The sequence below is a fragment of the Pelmatolapia mariae genome, linkage group LG3_W (genome assembly GCF_036321145.2).
Source record: "Pelmatolapia mariae isolate MD_Pm_ZW linkage group LG3_W, Pm_UMD_F_2, whole genome shotgun sequence".
In the NCBI taxonomy this organism is placed as follows: domain Eukaryota; kingdom Metazoa; phylum Chordata; class Actinopteri; order Cichliformes; family Cichlidae; genus Pelmatolapia; species Pelmatolapia mariae.
This window is the reverse complement of record NC_086229.1, coordinates 61,591,840-61,616,141: the sequence shown is the minus strand read 5'-3', so window position 1 is coordinate 61,616,141 and position 24,302 is coordinate 61,591,840. Positions and strand designations below refer to the sequence as shown.

Here is a 24,302-nt window from a genome sequence, read left to right as displayed (position 1 = left end):
AGCTGGACGTCAGTGGTTGGACTGGTGGACTACTTCAGTGAGGAGTAGACGACGTCTGGCTCTGGTTTAAAGTCTGAACACAAACACACAAAGTTCAACATGAGAAGAATAAGCAGCTCTGTAAACTCATGTTTATGTAAAGTAAATGAACACAACAGGAGAATGTTAGTGAAAGTATCAGAGCATCACAGTTAAAGTCTGAAGAAGAATAAAATCAAATCTTTATGTTAAGGAGAAGTTTATGTATCTGACATCTTCCAGACACAAACTCAGTTTCATTAAAACACACACAGAGGACATCACTGCAAATACCACAGCTTATAAATGCAGTGTTAGTGTGCAGGATGTGTGTTAAAAGAACAGAGTTATTGTTCCTCATGTAGCACAAAGATGATGTGATCATCATCTTTTTTCTATTTTGGAAAATCACCCTCTGGTTATATTTGGTCACTGATTATTAACACTAGATGAAGAAAAAAACACACCTTTTACCACAAGGAACAAAACAGACCCACACTTTGAAACACACGATCATCAGCACTGTGATGAGAGATCCCAGTTTAGCTTCATATGTCAGCTCACTGAAAACAACAGGAGGACGTAGCTGATGTTGGTGAGGATGCAGATAAGTTAAATGTTTACAGACAGCATCAGCACCATTTATTATTAATACATAAAATCAAAAATCTAAATAATAATCTGTACCAAACTGCCCATAAGTTGTTGCTGATATTTCAGCATCTGGCTAGAGTGACTGAAGAGGTGTGAGCATAAAGGGAGTAGCATTTTTTAAATGACAAGTTCTTTCAAATGTAACGTTTCAACAAACGTTCAACGCTCAAAGATCATCAAACACACAAACAGTTTGTCTCACAGTGTGTTGTAGCTAAAGGTCCAGCTGCTGTATTTGACAGGGAGAGAAAGTGTTATGGCAGGGTGCAGGCAGGCAGGAAAAAGACCCAACTTGCAGACTCCTGGAGGCAGAACTTAAACTCAAGGACCACTGCTTTACTGCAGGCATAAGTCAAAAACAGAACCAACTAGGAGGGCTAGAAACTGAACAAGAACCAAAACACACAGGCAGGTCTGAGGGCAAGAATGTTAGTGATGCGGCAAAGCACAGAGGCAAGCACAGACAATAAATACAGAAGGTCAACAGGGCAAAGAGGGAAAAGCTGAGAGACACAGCTGAGGATAATTACACATGACGAGAAAACTGAGTACACTGACTATTAAGACTAGTGCACAGAGGAGCTGGGGGGACAGATAAACATAACGGCACAAGAACTCACACAACAATATACACACATGGTAAACATGGAACCAAAACCTAGTGATGGCCAAATGAAGCTTTCTGAAACATTGAAGCTTGTATTGAAAAACGGTTCATTACTCGAAGCTTTTCAACAGTCCTCTCTGGTGACATCTGGTGGCCAAAAATATGAAGAGCAGCTTGAATCCACAAAATAAAACCAACTGCTTCATAATGATAGCCCACTCTACAGAGTGGAACTCTGTCTCATATTGGGCTGCTGTTGTGTTGCTTTGAACGCGTATTTTTTGGTGTTAAAAAAATGTAGTTTATTCGTTTAATAAATAATTTTGACCAGTAAACTTTCCTTGTTTAAAGATGCACCATGGTGTGGTCTTTCTTTGCTTGTGACTTCTTGATGTTGGTAAATACAATAATTGAAAAATACCACGTTACATATAACATACATATATTAATGCACATTATGGAGTATGCGTCTGCTGTGAGGTCCTGCCTCCATGTACTTATGCAGTTAATTGCAGGAGGGGTATATTTATAAATAATATTATATTAGGGAAATTTTCCTATACATATTTTTGACCTGGGGGCAGAATTGATTGTGAAATGGAAAGGGAAAACGCTTATGAACTTGCAAATTAAAACCATGATGCATTTAAGGTAACCCTTTTTCATTTTTATTTAAGAAGAGAATTTGTTCCACTGTGCGATGGCCGAACCTGTTCCTTTTCGTGGAGATAATTTCTCCTGCCTTAAGGAAAATCCCTTCACATGGCACAGAAGAGGCTGGAGTCACGTGACTTTTGCTAAACGAAGCAAGCTTCGACACAGTGCTTCTGAACCAGTGTGTTGTTTTTTTCGACACACGCTCCGGAGCGTCAGCTTCAAGCGAGCCATCACTACTGAACGCACTGACATAAGACACAGACCTACAAAATAAAACAGTAAGCACACGACAGACACAGAGATCCAGGCGAGACACAGAACTTAACAGACGCAGACTCATAAGCAGACACAATCACATCATGGACAGACAGGGGGAGCACTGAAGGTGGGGCCAGGGCAGGCACAGAAACCTAACAAATGGCAAATCATAATGGAAAACATAATCAGAATAAACAAAAGCATAAAGAAACACCAAACACTGAGTCGGCAGACCCAGGACCATGACACTTGGGACCTCAAAACTGTGGGAACATCCACCTTGCAATGACCTTTTGAGGCTTTCCCTCCTTACGGAGGGTGTCAATGATGGTTTTCTGCACAATTGTCAGGTCAGCTTCACAATGAATATGATCATGGGAGACTGAATTTAGGGTTTTCATAAGCTGTAAGCCATAATCATCAAAAATGATAACAAGTAAAGGCCTGAAATGTCTCACTTTGCATGATATTCAATTTTTTCAAGTTTCACCTGTGTTTACAGTAGACTCTCTTTCTTATTTGAGAGTTTGCACATCCTCCACTCCTTTTGCCAAACATATCTTTATCCTAGATCGATCACTTCTACAGTAATCATAAATAACACCTTTGTGGTTAATTTTGTCTCTCACCCATCTGTCATTGATTACAATTAGATAAATAAACCCTTTTCTAGCATTAAACAGAAAACTCTTGATTAAAGTCCACACAAGGTGTTACCACATGAAGTCAGCACAAACTTCCTGTGATGACAGATGTAGTGTATCACTGTGCTTACTAAACTGCCAGCGAAAATACAGAAGGAGTGTGTGAGGTGTGCTGAATACCATTTTTGGTGTTTTATTGTTACTAGTGAAGAGCGAGCATTCAAAGATCAGGCAGGGCTGAGTGACGTATGTAAAGAAGTTAGATATAAGCAATGATATGACTTGCATTTTTATTTTTTGCACACTGCGTCTCATTAAACTCTCTCACAGTAAAGTGGCGCAAGAAGCATGCCAGCAAGACAGAAAGCACAAACAATTGTTCATAGATTTAGCTAAATCAAGCTGAAGCCCACATTTACACTTGAAGGTAGACTTTGAAATTGTTGCTGCTTTGGTCACGAAGTACACACAAAAGAAAAAAATCACTAGAAATGCTGGATTAAATTGCATAAAAATGGTTAATGGAAATACACCTCAATTAAACTTAAAAACATGAAAACGTTGTTGAAAAATTGATTGAAAGAAAATCGCAAAGCAAAAACCAAAATCAATTTTAAAAATTAAATGTGTATCAGTGTAGTCAAATATTTGGCTACAGCCCTGAAATGTATTTGTATGAAATTGCAGTCAGCCCAGTTGTTTTTGTTTGTAGTAGTTCTTGATGTATGTGTGGTCGTGTGAAGGAGGAAAACTGGTAAAGGTAACTAAATGGTGTTAAGGGTGCCACCTGCAGAGGGAGTACACCCCAGGAGAGATTACAACAGCCAGTGCAAACGTTGTAACAGTAACAAAAGACACACAGGCTCGTTATTAACAAGCAGAGGTTTGGCAAATCAATTTCATAGAAGACATCTTATTAGAGAAACTACCACCAATATAGAGCCGCAGATAAGAAAACAACTTAAATAGCAGGATTAGTAATACCAAACCTTTGATTAAGACATTTCATTAAGACACAAACATTACTTAAAAGAACAAGGTTCCCTGCCACGATGCTGTTGAGTTAAAAATAGCAGCTCAATAAAATAGTTAATCAAAATGGTGGAGACCGGCCACTTGGGGAGACAACCTACAGATCGGAGTGCCCAAGGGTGCCACCAATTACTCTACCGTGCAGTCTCTCTGTAACTTAAATTGTGTGTTATGTTTCCCAGTGTGTACACCCATATGCATCAGAGGGAATTCCACCACACGTCCCTAGCCCCCACAGCAAGCGGCCGTGCCTTCACTAAAGCAAAATAACATAAACCTCTAAATCAAGCAACATAAAACACAAAAGAACTCAGTAAATGATAAACAGAGAAACAGGAACAAACACACACATACCCAACCTTTAAAACCTAACTCCTATTAAAAGCGCGATCAAAATATAACAAAAAGACTAAAACACCATAAAACACAAATAACCAATCAATGACACACACATTGCCACTTTTTGCATGCACCACGGTGAGCTTGAGGGGAGACGACACTGAAGATTTACCTTTTAAAAGTCTTTTGACAAGCTGGGGTTTAATTGTGAGTTGCCGTTCCTTTTTAACGTGTGTCACATGTTGATTTGTTTTTATCAGGTTCACCGCAGCGCTTATCCTCTCTCTCGCATCCCGTGATACAGTTTTATAGTTTTAACCGTATTTAATAATGTAAAGCTTTTAATTGTTTTAGGTACTACTGGTACATGTTTAATTTTATTTTGTATTAACATGAAACCCTTTTTAACTGACTGTGTGCCTACAGCTCTGTACTATTGAAATAGGTACCTCCTGCGGGTCACAAACGCCTTTTAGATTTCTTAATTCACACACTGATTTTCATAATGAAAACTACTTTTGAGGAATCATTGCAGTATTTTGACTGTGTGCCGTGTAGTGTTGTCTAACAAACTGTAACTAAAGGCCTGATTTTCTCTAAAAATGCTTCTTGAAAGATCATATCCCACAAACTTAGTTTAGAGAGACCACACTGTCTACACTGTACATAGTGAAGTCTGCAGGTGTTTGAACATTGAAATTTGTTTTGTACCTAAATTATTCTGCAGATCATCAGAATGAAAAGTTATTGGCCATGATTGTATAGCCCCTTTAAAAAAAAAAAGATTCCACGACATTATTGTACGTCAGGTGGTGGTCAGGGCTATCCAGACTGACAAGTGGGACATTCAAGGTCACCTCTCCAGTGGGGAGGGAGCCTGAGATTGTCTAAATTGGAGTCTGTTCTATAGCAAATGCAGAAAAAAAGGTTTTAAGACAGCAAATAAGTTGGTGCTCTAAAAAATATGATTGTTTGCTTGCAGGACAGCAGCAGGAGATGAGTCCTCTGTCACAGATGGTTGGTCAGTGAAGATGGTCACCTGCAGGTTCAAGCTCATTGCATCTCCAACCCACATCCACTGCCACTGTACTTAAGGGAAGTTATTGTTGGGTTTATCTAAGTACAAACCCTGCTGGAACAATTAGACAATCAACTGCAGCAGCAAAACAAAACAGAGCTCTTTGTGTGATCACGCTCGAGGGAGGCCAACTGAGGTCAAGCGCTGTTCCTTCCACTCGAACCACATCAGACTCTCGGCCGGACTCCCCTTAGTGCTCCTTTTATTGCAATTACATGAATATGTGTAACACACCCCAAGCAAGAGGGCGGTTGACAGATTATGTCTGGTTCTGAAAAAAACAGATAAATCATGAGATGGACGACAGGTAGTGTGTTTCCTCTCTCGCTTCTGCCAGATCTGAAGACGAGCAGTAGCGTCACACTAAACCATCTCACTAGGGCGGAAGTGCCCCCTTGTGGCGTAACTAGGGTTCACACCACATGTTGGCTCTCCAACAAAAATCACAAGATTAAGGCCCTTCCTTAACAAAACTACACCTAAAAGCTTATACAATATACAAAAATTAAATCACATAATGTGACCACACATTACAGTGTGTCACATATGCATAATCTCATTAACATGTGACAGTTTCAAACGGGCATGTGTGTGTAAACAGAGTATATGCCTGTATGTGTGAGTCAAAATATGACCCTGTGAAACCTGCTCAGACAGGCCTAACCATATTTTACTATGTTGTCTGCAAAGAAATGCAACTCCCAATATGCCCGGTGCCAGGAGCCTCCCTTGCAGCAGCCCAACTAAGACAAAAGACTGTTGTAACTAGACAGATATAGAGTGTGTGTTTCGCCATACCATGTATGACAAAACAAGATGCGACCTTCCCGTGAACTTTGAACTTCCTATTGTTACGGGTTCGAAATTGAGGATGAGAGTAAAACAATGATAGTCCAGAAGAGGTCGTTCAAACAATTGATTTTAATGAATGCACGCTGCGTGGAGAGGTGCAAACTGCAAAACAGTTGTACATCTCTACCCAAAATACACTCTAGATTGCTTTTATAACATCAGGGTATTGTGACGCCCCTTCTTGCGTTTACAAGCACATAATTTGCATGTACAGAACATTCATGTATTTAAAGAATTAAATGCAAACACAGAAGTTCCTCCTTGTGGCATACTCTTAAGAATATGGTGATGATCTAAGGCCTTTGAGGTCACCATGGACTGGACATCCTTCCGTCACCTGTAACTAAGCAAACTCGAATACCACACGAAGCTGAATACATTCAGGCCTTTGCTCAGCTACTATTTTACTGTACCAATATACTCAGCATATGAGTTATGATACATATATATTTAACTCAATCATTTTAAAGTAGTTATAACTGCACCTGTAATAAAAATGTTAATATTTGATTATGATAACCCCTATAATATAAATTATAACATAATGCCAGCAGCTTCAATAAACACTTTGATGAAATGATAATTAATGCAATGATAAGATGATGGTTATGTAAAATAATCCCTGTAATTCCACAATTCCCTCTTTTGACATTCCAATCAGGAATGTCACCACACTTCGTGTTGCATCACTCCCTGCTCGGCTCTATGGGTTCTAAGTTCATCCTATAGATGCCCTCAACCCAGCCAGGGTTCACAACCCATTACCTTTACCAACAGTCCTCTTACACAAGGAATGATACAACAACCAGCGATGACCAACATTCCCAAAAATACAGCCAATGAACATATCACTGACATAGCCACACCTTTCCATTGTCCAAACACAGATGTCATCCAGGACGCCAGCGGATTTTCGATACCTGAGTGCTCATGGATTGTTTTAGACAAAATCTTCAGACCCACCAGAGCTCAGGTTACTGAGCCATCTCGGGCTGTATTAATAGGGATAAAAGTGCAGCACATGTCTCCAAACATGGCGCATACGCCTCCCCTCTTACGTCAAGGGCCATTTTGATTTTGCACTCCCATCAGCAACCTCGGACCCAATTGTTCTTCCAACCCCATCATGGCGTCCCTGGTGAGGTTAGAGAGTCTCAGCAGGTTTTAGTGAACATAATGCGGTCAAAATGTTGATTAGGCGTTACCCAAAAAATATACTCTCAAATCCTGCATCTATGAGTCAGTGGTTTTTCACAAAAAAAGGCGTTAAAGTGAAAAATGTTTCCTGACTATTAACTCCTGATACTACAGGGACTTTCCTGTTTGCCCAACCTCTTAGGTTTGGCCTTTTACACTTTTACTAAAGAAATTTTTAACAGAGCCCAAAGAGATTTTTATTTTGCTCCTGTGCTTGACAGGATTTTTTTTTGTTTGTTTTTTTTTTTTGTTTTTGTTTTTGTTTTGTTTTGAAATTTTTCCCTTCTGTGTGTGTGTGTGTGTACATAAGTAAGGATATGATAATCAACATAAGATCCCTGGTTTGCAAATGATTTTCTGCCCCCGCGGCAGGGCATGTGGTGGTGAGTCTATGTTGGCTAGTTTAATGCAGATATGTAACAGTTGCTTGATTGCATGGCCCACTCAGAGTTGCGCAGTTTCAATGTATGTGGAGAGTTCAATACACATTTCTTGGCTAATTATTTTTCAATAAAAGTGAAATCACACATTGCATTTGATTTCACTTATATATTATCATGTTCTGGGCTCTATCCATTATATTAACTTTATTTAGTCTCCATACTCTTTATGTGTGTGAGCAACGCTTTTAGTTTTATTAAACACAACTCCAGTAAAATACACACCATCCCCATGTCAGCCTAACTCTCCGCTAAAAAGCACACTTCAAAGTTTTCTATCCGGATTTACGCCTCTTTTGGCTTCAAGCATATACATAACATGTAAAAGTTACTGTTAATGCCAGTTAGACAAGTTTCCATTATCTACAACATTTTGTTTCACCCGGCTCACCCTCACATGTTTCCTGTTCGCTTATTGCATCTTTATCTTTAACACCTTTTACCTCAGTAGTTGCTAAGCAGAAACAAAGCAACCTGTGATCCACCTTTACCCTGTAAAATAAACCCCTGTCATGTTTGTATCTGTAAGCATGTTTTGCATTCATTCATTACACTCCACGCCATTCCTGCAAGTTAGGAGCTGTAAAGTTGAAAGCTGTATCAAGTCCAGGCCTCTGGCCTGGCCTATATATAAATCATGTGTGTTTGTAAGCGTGCATGCAATTAACCTGCTATGTTCTCATCTTCCCTCAACATGTATCACCTGGACACTCTCACCAGTGAAGCTTAAAACCCTTTTGAACGGAACTTCAACTCTAAACAAGCACAGTTATGCATTGTGTATAAAATGAACTCACCCTGTAAATAAAGACGTCACCGTTATGACAAACATAAAATAATACTGTACAACATGTTATTAATGCAGTCATCCTAAGGCAGATTATATGATAGCAATAAAATCGCTAAATCCCCAATCCCAACAGGTCCTGCTTTTAAATCGTACCTGACTTTCCCTTCAAGTTTCTCTCCCTACATGTGCTGTTTCCTATATTATTCTGGCCCCCCTGCTGCATGCTGTGCGCATTTAGGGTGCCTTGCCTCTTTTGGACTCAACCTCATGCTAACCTACATAAGTACCTGTCTTAAGAGCGACCTCTGCACAGCTCAGACGCCAGTTGCAAGAGCTCTCTAACATTAGAATCATCCGCTGTGACTTATATAGTGTTATTTCGGTACTTTATACTTCACACATTGTTGAACGTTGTTTATAACGGGAGTTCCTCTTTTTGTGTCTATATTTATTAATATGCCTTGTGCACTAAAACTTCCTGTTTTTCAGTCTGGCTGAGCACTTGTTTGTGAGTAAAAACTGGCCTCTACAAGCCTTCATCATTAAAGCACATAAAACAAGATATTGAGCAGATACACATTAAAAATATTTCATATATACAGGGAAAAACCCAACAATCCTGTACCCCCTACTGAGCAAGCACCTTGGCAACAGTGGGAAGGAAAAACTCCCTTTTAACAGGAATAAACCTCCGACAGAACCATGCTCAGGTACGGGCAGCCATCTGCTGCGACCGCTTGGCGTCAGCTAACAGAGACTTCTTTTAACAGAGAGACCTAATATTTAATAATCTACATTTCACTATTTTATTCTTCGATTCAGATTTGGATTCTGTATTGTTCTCTATTTATTATTATTTAGATTTAGATTATTTATTGCTAGTCTTAGTTTGTTGTTGTCTGTTTGCGAGCTGACATAGTCTCTATAGCTAAGCTTCTTTTGGTGGGGTAGCCTCGGGAGAGAAGCTCCAGAGAGGCATCTTCCATGTTAAACACTAAAATATAACAAAAGAGATCTTCTCAATGTGTTGTATATTTTTAATATTTCCTTATTATTTTGTCATAAAATAAATCAACCAAATAACTTAAGCTGTGTGACAGCACCTTGCGTTTACACCGGGCTGTGAGCTGCCCTGAAGCTACACCCCCTTTTACCCCATTTAATTTCTCAATCTTAGTCTAAACTATTCCTGACCTTCTCCTTCTCTCATCTGATCATCTCAAGTACGTCCTGTACCAAATTTACTTCCTCTTTTCAAGTCCCACATTTAATTACAAGCTCTAATACATTTGGCTGTCTCGACGTGTTTCCTGTCAACTTACCAAGATACCAGAGTTATTCTCTGCGCTCAAAGCTGAAGTTCCCCTTTTCTGAGTCTGTATGTTCTGTTTTTAAGGAATGAAATCAAAGTATTCATCATGTCAAATCCTTTCTTGGCTCCATCCACAGCCTGCATCCTTGAAACGTCCTATAAACAAAAGCCTGTGTGTTAACCAGAACATCACATTTCATACTCACATTCCCCACTTCATCCAACCTGTAATATAAAAGAAAACTTAAAACAGAACAGTTATCCGTCATGTGTCCAACCTTAGTCCAGTCTTTTGTCAGTGTCCAGTCGGTCCAACCTATAGTCTGCCTGGTCCGTCCATTCACCTGTCCATTCCCACACATTCACTCACACGCATCAACATCCGGTAGTGGTAAACGTCCGCACAAATAATCAGATTTTCCACTTTCAGCAAACTCAGTTAATTTATATAATCATTTATTTTCTTTTTAGTTGTTTCTAGGAAAATATTTCTTTATACTTTTGAACTGGATTGGCTCGCTGCAATCCTTTTAGACAGGGACCCACAATCTGTCCCATTGTAATTCGGACAAGGTCACCTTCCTTTTTGTTCTCCTGAGACTATTGTCGGCGCCGTTATTCATTGTTTTCTTTTGCAGGCCTGCTTAGAACAAAAATGAGAAAAAAGAGAGCTGAGTATTAGCTCATCAAAGTACCAAACAAAATCACCTGACAGGTTTTTTCTTTATAAGTGCACTGTTACAAAACCCCTTAAACATGTCCCTGTTTATTAAAACTCCCTCTTTAAAAATAAAACAACAACCTCAAAAATCTTCAACAATCTTAAATTTCACCCATACAACACACCCAAAACGTAAAGAGCTACACCGTTTCGTACACAATATTCCCCTTTAAGCACTTTACCAAACTCACATTCATCCTTAACATATAAGCACGTTCTCACAATATGTCAACACTAATATAAAACCTCTTAACCAATTTTGCACCTCTGAACAATCTACCCCTCCTTTAAGGCCTCAATCACACACACACAGCAAGCTCCTCTGTCGACATTCACACGAGCTTTCGAACTTTTGCATACTCAGCCATATCTCAACAATTTAACTTGGCAAGAGAAATACATGATTACACTTCATCACATTATTTAATTATTTTCATTTTCTTCCTATACTAATCCCTTGTTTTCATCAATCAGTGCAAAGCACTCCTAAGTCACCCTTTTCAACTATTTCAACCACTTTATTAAACATTCACACCATTCTATCACTCATACAAGTAGCAAGCCGATCTTCATTGCGTATGTTTGTGTGTGCTATTTTGCATATATGGCTTCACAGTCTCACAGACACTTTCCCATTCTCCAGTTAAAGAGTCAGTTTTCTCCGCCCCCGAATCACTAACCCAAATTTTACTTCCCCACCTTAAATCACAGCCCTGCTGGTCTTCCACCACCAGTTAGGGCTTGCTGTCAGGTTCCTGGACACTGTAAACAATTCAACCAGAAACTTGCCTTAACATATCCATTCATGTTAACCTGTAATTTCTTCAGACTCCTGGATCTGGAGAATTGGTGCGGGTCTGCTGTACTCCTGAAAATAACAAACTAAAACATTTTCATTATTATCACGGACGCCTAAACGACCCATTTCTCATTTTCTATTCAAAAATACCAATTATGTCATGTATGTAAGCGTGTTCTTCCTTGCGTTATGTGGTCATGTAAATGCAGTGTAAGCTGTTTTCTTCATTGCATGCCAGGTGATCATCTTAATTAAGTGTAAGCAGTTTCTTCATTGCATGAGTGTAAGCTGCTTCTTCATTGCATCCTTATGTATTCATTGCATTTTCATGTATTCATATTTAATTTATGCATCTTTTCACTGAGCTCTAGATTCAAACTATCTCACTTCTGATTCGTTTCAAAAATAATCTCACATGTAACAATTTGTATATGTGTGTTTTCTATTCATTAATATAGTTGTCAGTTATTTTGATCATCTTTACCTTTTGTATTGTTTACCTCTTTGTTGTGATGTGGTGGACATCCCTAAACTATCACGAGTTCAGGGTTCAATTTCAATCCAATCATCTCCTATCTTCTCGCAGTCAAACTCGTCCAGCTTCATCTCTCACTGGTCCTTTTCCATTCACAGTGTCCTGTTCGGGCTTCAGAGCCCCAGCAAACACAGTGTGTTTCTTCTCTGTTTTGATCTTTCAGTATTTCCTCTTCCTTCAGTCTTATTTTCATTTGCTCTGTTTTCTTCTCCACCCATCTTTTCAGTCTTTTCTTCCAAGATTGCTCCAAGCTTGGCAAATATGTCAGTCAGTGCCTTCAAGCAGACATATCACGCTGTTCTTCACCAGCATGCATGTTGCATCACGTGCTGTCTCCCATGCTGCTGGACTCATCAGTCGTTGTCAGTGTTACTGCTTTCGCCTGCACTGTCTTTTAGCTTCCGTTACTTCTTCACGTCCACGATGTTCTATCGGTCTTCATCAGGAAATTGGCTGTCCCTTGCGTTTCTTCTCGGGGTCAAGGACAAAGTGAGAGCTCAAGCTGCACAATTTCGAGCCAAAGACTGGCTTATTTTCTCCCAATTCTTTTAATCTACTTTTCTGCTGCTGAACTCAAGGTTGCAAAGTTGAGAGAGTCCACCTGTATTGGCACACTAAAGCATATAATTAGTATCATATTCATTGTTTATCTTAAAACCTCCCTTTTTGCTTCATCTGCCCAGAGTTAAATCTCTCTCTCTACTCTGGGTGCACACTTGTCACCGTGAGCTTCCCTTTTATGGGCATGCATTTCCTGTCCCAGACACACACACACGGTTTCCTGTTTCTACAGCTTCTGCAGAGACTTCCTTTTAATAATCAGTCTACAAATAATCAGTAATTCTACTAAATCTTTATCTAAAACGATATGCTTTCATTTCACTCACACACATTTAAATAGCGCTCTTTACTCACAGTAATTTTTAATCTCACAGCCTTTGTGTTTTGAGTCATGGTCAGTGGCCCCTATTTCACAGCAAACACGCACCTCTGTTTCAACCAGCCCTGTCTGACCATCCGTTATTGGAGTCAACACAAGACTAAACGTAAAGCCAGTCATATCTCTGCTATCTTCTTCCAAAACTCCATGGTCTGTTTCCTCCATGGAGTGTACAGGTTACATTACAAAACTACATTTGAAAGCCAATCGCACACATGCAAAATGAGACAGACATGTATCATAAAGTAATCATCGTATTTAACAACCGTAATGCCAACAAAGTAGAAATAAAAGCAATTCTTCCCTTAAAACACCAATATACGTCGTCCTTCACCCAGGCTCTGCAGTCAGTCATTAGCCACTCATTAGTAAACAGGAAATGTCACTCTAAATAAGTCACAGGCGTCTCATTTACATAGACACAGACACACTCTCAAAATAACCAGCCTGCTGCAGTGCCTGTGGCAGACAGAGCCTATATACAAACAAAGAAATTATAACACAGAGACGTAAAACATCCTACTTTACATCAAAAAAGAAATATATTTCATACACACTTTTAAATATTCTAACCTCTTTCAGACGCCATGACCCGTCTCACACACACTGCCTTTTCTCTCTCAAACATCCACTTTCCACTCACTCAGACAAATCATGCAGAGTCACTCAAATCAAATACTGACAGCATTCACACGGTTAAAATCACTCGAAATACGCTTTCATACGAGTATTTTAGACATGCCTTCCATGTTCAGAAAGAGCAGGTCAAAAGAAAAAAGAAAAAGAAAACTGAAACCTCTCATCGTCCTCACCGCTTCTCCCCACACACACATAACTGAAAAATAAAACACACCAACATTTATGGCTCACGAAATATACATCTATCAAAATTCAGTCATTTACTATACATCCACACTAATATATTCAAACTGTATTCATACTCTCATAATAAGCAAAACCAACCTCTTATATACAGGAAAATTGGCAAAACGCTCAATACTGTCGAAACTGAAACCACCCTCTCTGCGCGTCCCCACTGCTCATTTGCATTTACACACACCATCAGTGCACATCCGGCTGTGCATTACTGACCCAGAGACTGATCTTACTCATAGATCTCATATTTTATATTACAGACGTCTTTATATTTACAAGGCCTTAAATTGCATAACCTACAGAATTTAGACAAAATTTTAACTTAACCCTCCAAGGGACAAACTCCCTGAGTTTTTTGTGATCAATTTAACCAGTCTCGGCCCCGGGCCGTGGTCACATATCTAATGTTCTATCACAATTTAAAAGCGTCAACCAACTCAACCCCTGCCGAAAAGCTCTGTTTTGGGGACATTTCACATCCCAGGCTTCCCCGAAGTTTAAAGTTAATAGTTACACGCCCGAAACCCGGTTTCTACTGACCAAAAAAGCGCAGATACCGTTCCAAACGGTAAAGTGGTCCAACCACTAGCTTATCTCAGGATGCCCTGTACCCCACGGTCAAGCCAAACCGAGCTAATCCTATTCACCGATAGGTCAACAATGCGCGTCCACATCGAGGAGGGATCGCAACGTCCGGGCTATGCGCTTCTTAGCAGCCCAGCTGCCGTTCTTGAAAAATTTAGAGTAATTTGAACCAACAATCTACATCCAAACCAGGATTAAGATTAAGGACAACCCTCAACAGTTTTAGAGATTCCCCAGTCCTCTTCGGATGTTGCCCGAAACTATCCCTAGTCATCGCTAGGTGAAGGATAAATTTCTCTATCCAGCAGGGAGCGTCACCTCCGAGAAAGTTCTTAAGGGTTGCATAACCAATGGGACTTGAACCCACACAATGACCAAATTCCCTATCATTCTAAGAGTTCACTTAGCAGTCCAACTGCTTTAATTCTCTTTTCATTCCTTTATTCTCATTACTCAGTACTGTCACTTATACTTCCTTATCATTACTTCAACCGGTAAACTTCATGAAAACTTCACCAAAATTAAAAACAGACATTCACCAGTAGTTTTCAGTGAGTAGACTTTCAATTTTGTCAGGTCCAATCCAGCACTGTTTGGAAATAATTCAACAGGTAGTGCCTTACCTTTAAATAAGCCGGCTTATGTCCACTCACTTCGACCACTGACTCGTGTCTGCCTGTTTGAGCACCTTGGACCCTCTCAGTCTCATTCTCCAACTTTCTCCCTCAACCTCGGCCAATGCACCAAATGTTACGTGTTCGAAATTGAGGATGAGAGTAAAACAATGATAGTCCAGAAGAGGTCGTTCAAACAATTGATTTTAATGAATGCACGCTGCGTGGAGAGGTGCAAACTGCAAAACAGTTGTACATCTCTACCCAAAATACACTCTAGATTGCTTTTATAACATCAGGGTATTGTAACGCCCCTTCTTGCGTTTACAAGCACATAATTTGCATGTACAGAACATTCATGTATTTAAAGAATTAAATGCAAACACAGAAGTTCCTCCTTGTGGCATACTCTTAAGAATATGGTGATGATCTAAGGCCTTTGAGGTCACCATGGACTGGACATCCTTCCGTCACCTGTAACTAAGCAAACTCGAATACCACACGAAGCTGAATACATTCAGGCCTTTGCTCAGCTACTATTTTACTGTACCAATATACTCAGCATATGAGTTATGATACATATATATTTAACTCAATCATTTTAAAGTAGTTATAACTGCACCTGTAATAAAAATGTTAATATTTGATTATGATAACCCCTATAATATAAATTATAACATAATGCCAGCAGCTTCAATAAAAACTTTGATGAAATGATAATTAATGCAATGATAAGATGATGGTTATGTAAAATAATCCCTGTAATTCCACACCATGAATGTGTATGAGCTATGTCAGAACAACAGAAGGGAGTGAACGTCCTCCCCCCTCATGGTGCACCCAGACCCTTAGCAGACCTAAATAAGGATGAGACATTTTATCAACATACAAACAATTATATATCTCTAAGCATAAATGATTATATGTTTCCAAATACAAATGACAATCCTAAATTATGACTCTGACAGTTATGTTCTGTTAAAGACTTTCTTCTGCACTTACATTTGGATCACCTAAATCCATGACAGTCATTTGACCAGTAATGCCACGACTGGAAACAAGCAATCCCTGAAATATTACAATATACCAAGCTTCTGTGTTTGAATACAAAACAAATGTGTTGTTTGATCTGGAGACTGCACTTGTGGCTGAACCGTAAATACATTTTATTTTGATTTTATAAGTAATGTAACTTGCAAAACAAAGTTGTGGAAAGCCTTAACTTAGTTTCAGGATAATTAAATCTGAGTTGTTTGTTTCGTTGTAAGATTCTAACAATGATGGCAATATAACTGTTAGTTGTTCAGCAGAACAGTGTCCAGCAGTGGCGTGTCTAGAAAATTTTTGTTGGGGGGGCCAGGTAGGGGCACAGATTTGGAGAAGGGTGGCAGATGTAATTGGCAGATAATGTTAAAAAAAAATTCTACCAACAGTTAACCATCATTCAATAACCCTGTAAACCTAATAACTGAATTTGCTTTTGACTCTTATTAGAATGAGGTTTTAACCACTACGGTGCAGCAATATTTGCATAGTATTTTTACTGACATATAGTGCATGTATGTTTTGGGCAAAAACATTTTTAAATATTAAAATACGAATATTTTTAACATACAATTGGCAAATTAGCCAATGCAAAACTTTATCTGCCTATTAAAAAAAGAAGATAATCTTCTCACAAACTGGTGTTTGATTTTGAAACAGGAAAAAAGTGGGGAAACAAATGAAAAGACTAACATTTGAATGAAACCTGAAAGCAAGTAAATACTTTCTATGCTGCCTTATGATAAACTTTGGTAATATTGATGTATAAAGAACAACACTGGCTGATGATGAAATACAGTCAGCTGGCATGGTGACACTGCCAGTATTAACCTGCAGGGCTGGACTGGGACAAAAAATTGGGCATTTTGACTAGAGACCGGCCCACCAGGTATTAAAGCCATAAAGCCTTTGAATGAAAACAAATGCTGTTGTGACAGTGATGTACACTGTCTTGTTGGTATATGTATGATTTCTATCAATTTTACATCAGATAAAAACTTTGTTCGCAAGATTCAGATAATTATTTAATTAAAGCGAGATATTTTAAATGAGAATAAGAAAGAAAAGTATTTCTTTATGCCCCCCTTTCCCTGTTAATCCTCTACCTGGCCCCCTGGCATAACTTTGCTAGATCCGCCCCTGCACAGTTACTGGCTGTCAGCTACATAGAAAAGGATCCTGGTGTTATTTGTCTCTCAGAAACAGTTCATAACTTCAACTCATCCATGTCACCTAAAAGGTAAACCTGTTTCTCCATCACCTGTTCAGCTCTGATGATTCAGTAAAGACATCTCCTGGTTTCATCTGCATGTTTCCCTCTCACCAGATAACCAAACTGACATCATGACCAGCAGCTTTACAGCTGTGGCTCCAGCAAACATCAGCTGATACTAGAAATTAATATTAAATAAATTCTAACAATAGCTGATCAAGCTTAAACGTGCAGCTGTTGTTTAGCGCGACATCCGGCGGTTTCCTCTTTCTGGCGCAAAGTGGGTGATAAACAAGAGAAAAGCCAATCAGCTGATCATTTATCAGTTTCATGATTGAAGTAGAAACAGGAGAGGGAGGAGAGAATGAGAGAAGAAGAGGCAGCTGTGCAGCAAAGACACAGAATAACCCCAGGTTTGTGTCTTTTTTTCATTCTAGCTAAAGTACGGGACAAACTGCGTCTCTTCTCAGCTCAATACAAAACCTGTAATATTTTCTCTGAATGAGGGACCATTCCATTTTTTAAGGAGCGGTTGGCAACTCTACTGACTAAACTTATGAATAAAATAAAGTTCACTATCAGTAACATCACAGCACCCACCCAGCTGTATAGAAACTCCGTCATGCTAGCTAACACCAGTACAAGTTATTGTAACGGACTGTAAAAAGTCAGCACACCGAAAATAAACTCCACCTAAACTTAGTTTATATCTGACCCAGATAGACTGCAGGTCATAACTTCTTACCTGAAGTTCAGTTCACCTGACACTCGGACTGGCGGCCGCCTCGGGTCTCTCCTCCTCCTGCCTCCCCTTCCCTCATCCACCTGCTAGCCGCTGTGGAAGCTCCGCCATGCTCGATGGCCAGTCCAGCTATGTTAAATTGTTAATCTTTTGCCGAAAAACTGTGCCTCTTTCTTGCTTGGCTCTCCTACCTTTGCTAACATGACGCTCAGAGCGCAGAAGCCGATGCTGCATTCGCTTACACTCGGATATCTGAGCTTCACTGTGAAAACATAATCGTACATTTGATATTTCATTGGATTTTATTGTTTTGGCTTCGGGGTGGCACCTGGGGTGGCCAGTCTGGTTGGGGGGGTGGCCTGTGCCCCCCCAGGCCACCCCGCTGGACACGCCACAGGTGTCCAGTATGTTGGCTGGTAGACTTTTTTACTTAAAAGTTGGGCTGATTTTAACAACACTACAAGCTTTCTTAGTTTTTTGAGGCATAATTTAAGTTCTGGTAACTAATGAGGTTGTACAGTGTAGTGACCATTTTGAAGCAAATGGTGAGCCGCAGGTCATTTTGACATTTGATGATCTTCTAGCCTCTTCTAGTGATCATTTTGAATCAGTTGACAATGCTGATAATGTGATTGAAGTTGACACTGTGCAGAGGAGTGGTGGGGTTAGGACTAAGGATAAACCTGATTATAATTCCAGAGAACTGCAGCAGCGTGTTGATTTGAGAACGATTGCTGTAGATAATCTAGACCATATTCCTGCCAGGGTAAGAGGGAGTTTGGGTAATTTAATTGATGAAGCCTTAGATAATGGATTGCATTTATATAGCGCTTTTCTAGGTACCCAAAGCGCTTTACAATTCCACTATTCATTCACTCTCACATTCACACACTGATGCAGGCAAACCACAGTTGTAGCCACAGCTGCCCTGGGGCAGACTGACAGAAGCGAGGCTGCCATATCGCGCCATCGGCCCCTCTGGCCAACACCAGTAGGCGGTAGGTGAAGTGTCTTACCCAAGGACACAACGACCAGGACAGAGAGAGCAGGGGGATTGAACCTCATCTGTAACCTCCCGTTTACAGATGAGCTTCCCAACCACCTGAACCACGGTCGCCACAGTCGCCCCGTGGTTCAGGTGGGTGAAGATGATGCTTTACCTAATACTTTGTTGAATGTTGTGTTGAGAGGACCGTCTCTAGCCAGCGATGTACAGAATGTGTTACAAGCAGATGATGATTATAATACAGATTTATTTCTGGAGGACATCATGTAAGTGCTTCAGAGTAATGATGCATCAATATCTTGGGATGAGTTGAAATTTATTGTCACAGTTGCTCATAACAGGAGTGGAGGAGGCATTTGTTTGAGACTGGGCAACATGTTGTATGATGACATTTTGTCAAGAAAAGGGAAACATCTATATAATCTCCAAAGTAACGATAGTAACTTGTGCTTTTGTGCCTCGCACACTCTGTCAATGGTAACTTGTCTGAGGATTATAAACTACTCTATGCAAAACAGCTACACAGCAATGCAGGACTCGAACTGACCTTATGTCCCATTGTTAATCAGTGGTGCTGGTTTCAGTCATTATGTAAGTGTGCTGTTTATTATGTCGCCAAACCTTCATCAGCTGAGACTGAAAAATTCACTTGGATGAGTGCAAAAATGTTTCTCCCACTGAAAACACTACGTCCAGATGAGCAGAATCATTGTTTTGAGATTTTACCAGAAAGGCTTTAGGACCCATCACAGAGGCGTCGCTGTCAGCAGATGTGGTGTGTGGATCTTTAGACGTTGTTGGTAAGCAATATGGAAATTGAAAAATAGAACTTGTATCATCCTATGAGAAAATAGCACGAGTGTGGTTCATACTGTGTGTACTTATGGAAGGAGTGCTAAAATATAAGATTTAGATAAGGCTGGTTGGCATTCAGGACCACGCTCACAGTAAAAGAAAGACGAGGAACAAAGCAAATGTTTTGATGTTGTGGATCATGAAACTTTTACTGAAAGATTTGAAATGAACTGTGTGTTGTATTTTTTGTATTTAGTTTTTGTCAGTACTGACTAACAAGAAACTAATCATGCTGTGTGGCAGGTGTATCATTCAGCTTAAGGTGTGAAATGTCCTGTAAAAACTGTGAACTGTAAATATATACTGGTACAGTTATGCAGCCTAAACTGTAGGATGATCTCTGTGTGATATTGTCATTTTTCCCCCCCACTTTTCTCTCTTCTTACACCTTTCCATTGTACTTATTTCAGTCAGGTCAATGGTCTCGGGTTTACAGTCGTGTTTTCAGTTATTTTGTTTGGCATGGTGCAATACGACAGCCGGGCAAAGTACAATCCCTGAGTGGAGGCTTAATACCTCATTGAAGTTTGCCCCTGTGTTCATGAAATGATGACAGGATGCTCTGAGTTTCTCCTGTTTCCAGATGTTTAGTGCATGTGATACTTGCCTGTGTGTGACTGTGTTCATGCTATTGTGTGTTTGTGACTAAAAAAGGTTAAAGGAGTCCTGTTGGTACCATTACTCTTTAATTTCATATGAGGGTCATTTTAATTACAATTTAATTACAAAGTGCTAATGGTGCTTCTTCTTTTTCTTCATGTCACCTTCTCTCTTTCACCACCACAGAGAACTCTGCTGTGTCCTCCAATGTTTTCAGCTTAAATAACTGAAGCTATTAATCTTTAATGAGTCCTCCCACTATAGTTTGTATATTCCAGCTGCACCACAGTGTTTAGAAGCAGTGACTAAATGTCATCTTACATGTCTCGTAGGTTTCTTAATTCACACGCTGATTTTCATAGATTTAATCTAAGTAAAGATGATGAAAACGGTGAAACAAAGTTAAAGTAAAGCAGCTGCTGGAAACATTTCTGCTCATTTATTAGTTCACACTTTGACAGAAATATTTGTTAAGAAATGTAAATTATTTTTTGCAAATTATTCATAGCGCTTTAACAGTCTTGTGTTCACATATATATACAATACAAAACAATTTTACTATATAACATGTTTAAAACCAGGGGGTACACCAAATTGCTTCACAGTAAGGAATAAACAGTAAAATTATTACACTGAACAGTAAGTCATTAAAAGAATGTAAAATAGAGAAACAAACAAAGGCATTTGTAAGTAGGGATTGGGAGAATTCATGATAATCCAGAGAAATGAGTAAAGATACGCCAGCTAGTGATTGGTGAGAATTAGCAAATATACTACAAATGTCATTAAATATGAATGTTATTCTGTCTTCAAGCTGAGAACAAAGACAAATCAATAAACGCTTCTGAAATCAGATTTTTTTAATGGTCTGTGTGATTAATTACCATTTGCTGTGGGTGTTATAACAGACAACAAAATACTTATTGCTGTGATCATTTCATGATGATGTCATGATCACAGGACATCAGGAGGCAGCATTTAACCGATATGGCAGAAGTAAAAGTGAACATTCAGAAATCACTTGAAAAGTTATTCACAAATACATATTTTATTCATACTTTCATTAATGTTGGGTTGCAGGAGCAGCAGACTGAGCACAGACACTCATACGTCCCTCTCCTCAGCCTCCTACTCCAGCTCCTTTAGGGAAACACTGAGGCGTTCCCAAGTCTGCCAAGAAACATACGTCTTTGTCATTCGTTAGATTGCACATAATAACTCTATTCCTCACATCTTAGTCCCTCCCACTACAGATGACAGCAGAGGAGGTGAAGACGAGGCATGAGACAAGATTTAACAGGTCTATTGCGGAGGTGTGGTCCCTGGCTCAGCTGCAAGGGAGAGGTGGTGCAGTGAGCTCAAGGGGGGCGGTGCTGGAGAGGCAGGTGGGGCCACAGCTGGTAGCGTTTGAAGTGATGACAATCTCTTTTACCTTTATAGTGAAGCGAGAGACTGGCATGAGAATGGAGAGCTGAGACCAGTGCCGAACAGACTGTGGGTCATTATATGTGCGTGTAATTATAAAAACTGATATCCAATAGCACAAACATTGCGTGTGTGGAAGTCCATCTTACAAGGACATTAACAGACATCATGGAAACCTTGTTTTAAAGTGGTGTCAGTGTAAAAAAGAATAATGTGATGTCAAACCTATTTGTTTGAGTCTCAGGCACAGAAAGAGTGAGAAGTCTGATCAGCTTAAATAACTGAAGCGATCGATCTTTAAAGAGTCCTCCTCCTATTGTTGTTTGTATATCCAGCTGTGCCACAGTGTTTAGAAACTCTGTTCACCACATCAGACTGACTTCACTTTGATTTAAATCCTTTCTGTCTGGTTTGCTATCTCTGAATAATGATTTTGTGCATTTTGAGGCTTAAACTGGTTTTTAGAAGCTGTTATTCTGTCCTCTTAGATGCCTTATAGATGTCTTAGTTGACAGACAGCTACTTTTGAGGAATCATCGCAGTCCTTCGACTGTGTGTGGTTTATTGTCGTCTCACAAATTGTAGCTGAAGGCCTGATTTTCTTTAAAATACTTTTAAAAAGTTAATATTCAAGGATGTTTTATAGAGAAAGAGAAACTCAAAAAAGCAAAGTGCTTTCACAAAGACTTGAAAATAGTCAAAGATGGAGGCACACACCAGGATTTTGGTGGCTCTCAGTCTACTGAGAATGGTATCCTAACTGTCCCATTTTTGTAGGTTTGTAGTCTTTCACCTCCTTTGGCAGATGTTTTCTTCTGTTTGCATAACCAACAGGTCCCTTTGACCTGTGCGACTCCCACATCTCCTCCCTATTAGCCATGAGTCACTGCCAATAGGGCGCAGATGGATGCAGATACCAGAACTGAGGTTTTAGATTTTCTTCAAAGCATATTTGTACATCTTTACATTTTCTTCAATACAATTGTTATTCATTTATTATAATGTAATCATTTTTGTTCACATCCCATTTTAAATGATCTTAAGTTGTGTTCTGTGTAGTTTATACATGTGGTTTTATAACTACAGCATATTTATGGCAGGTTTGAAAAAAACTTGTGCATTAAAACAACATAATAGGAAACCACCAGGAATCTCAAATATTTACTAGTAATGGTTATTGGAAGTATGACTAATGTTCTCTGAGTTCCTTCCATTTTTATAATGTTGCTGACTAACATAGAAGCTAACCATGATGAGCAATCTCATTGCTGACCTCTTCTTTTCTCTCTTTGTGACCAGCTGTGCAGCCTGTTCCTTCACTCATAGTTTGGGTTTGACCTGCTGTCATAAGGTCATCACCCAGGAAATAAAGACAATCAGACGTTACTTTGAACAAAAAACACATTATGAGTGCAGGCAGCACGATTTCCTGTGAGCAAGCTGCAATTTAAAGGGAAGTCAAAGATTTTCCATGTGTAACGGCGACTCCCTCTCTTTGTGGCCTTTGCAGTGGAATTATGTCTTCACAGATGATTTATTACCACATCATCTGAAACCATAGAGGTGGTGAATGACTCTTAGCTGTTATTTGATAACAACAAGGGGGGGAACTTAATATCTCAGGATAAGATAAATACCATGTCCTAATATTTTAGTATTTATATGATAAAATGTATTGTGTCTCTGCTTTTAGGATAACAAACAGGTATGATTCAGTGATTTTGAATCACTGAGAGACAAAATATAAAAATGTGATTACTGCAATTACCTCCATCATCTTTTCCTTTAGCTGCCTCAAATCTCTCGTCTCCTGCTTGAACGGACTCAAACTCCATCATCTTGACCTAGGGCCACTCTAACCACTGTGCTCATGCAGCTGCAGACTGCCACCAACTGTAGTCCAGGACAGTGGATGTGAGGCAGCACACTCTAGAATCATTCCATATACAGGTCCTTCTAAAAAAATTAGCATATTGTGATAAAGTTCATTATTTCCTGTAATGTACTGATAAACATTAGACTTTCATATATTTTAGATTCATAACACACAACTGAAGTAGTTCAAGCCTTTCATTGTTTTAATATTGATGATTTTGGCATACATAACTCATGAAAACCAAAAATTCCTGTCTCAAAAAATTAGCATATTTCATCAGACCAATAAAAGAAAAGTGTTTTTAATACAAAAAAAGTCAACCTTCAAATAATTACATTCAGTTATGCACTCAATACTTAGTTGGGAATCCTTTTGCAGAAATGACTGCTTCAGTGCGGCGTGGCATGGAGGCAATCAGCCTGTGGCACTGCTGAGGTGTTATGGAGGCCCAGGATGCTTCGATAGCGGCCTTAAGCTCATCCAGAGTGTTGGGTCTTGCGTCTCTCAACTTTCTCTTCACAATATCCCACAGATTCTCTATGGGCTCAGGTCAGGAGAGTTGGCAGGCCAATTGAGCATAGTAATACCATGGT

At 39.5% G+C, this 24,302-nt stretch overlaps 1 protein-coding gene across 1 annotated transcript in view; it reads right to left on the bottom strand.

Annotated features, from left to right (window-relative positions):
• LOC134623830 (low affinity immunoglobulin gamma Fc region receptor II-like) overlaps positions 1–23,671 on the bottom strand; it is a 38,847-nt gene extending 15,176 nt beyond the window's left edge. The window contains exon 1 of the mRNA XM_065470212.1: positions 23,602–23,671. Within this exon, the coding sequence (XP_065326284.1) occupies positions 23,602–23,671 (70 nt within the window). The remainder of the gene's footprint in view (positions 1–23,601) is intronic.
• Positions 23,672–24,302: the final 631 nt, after the last annotated feature.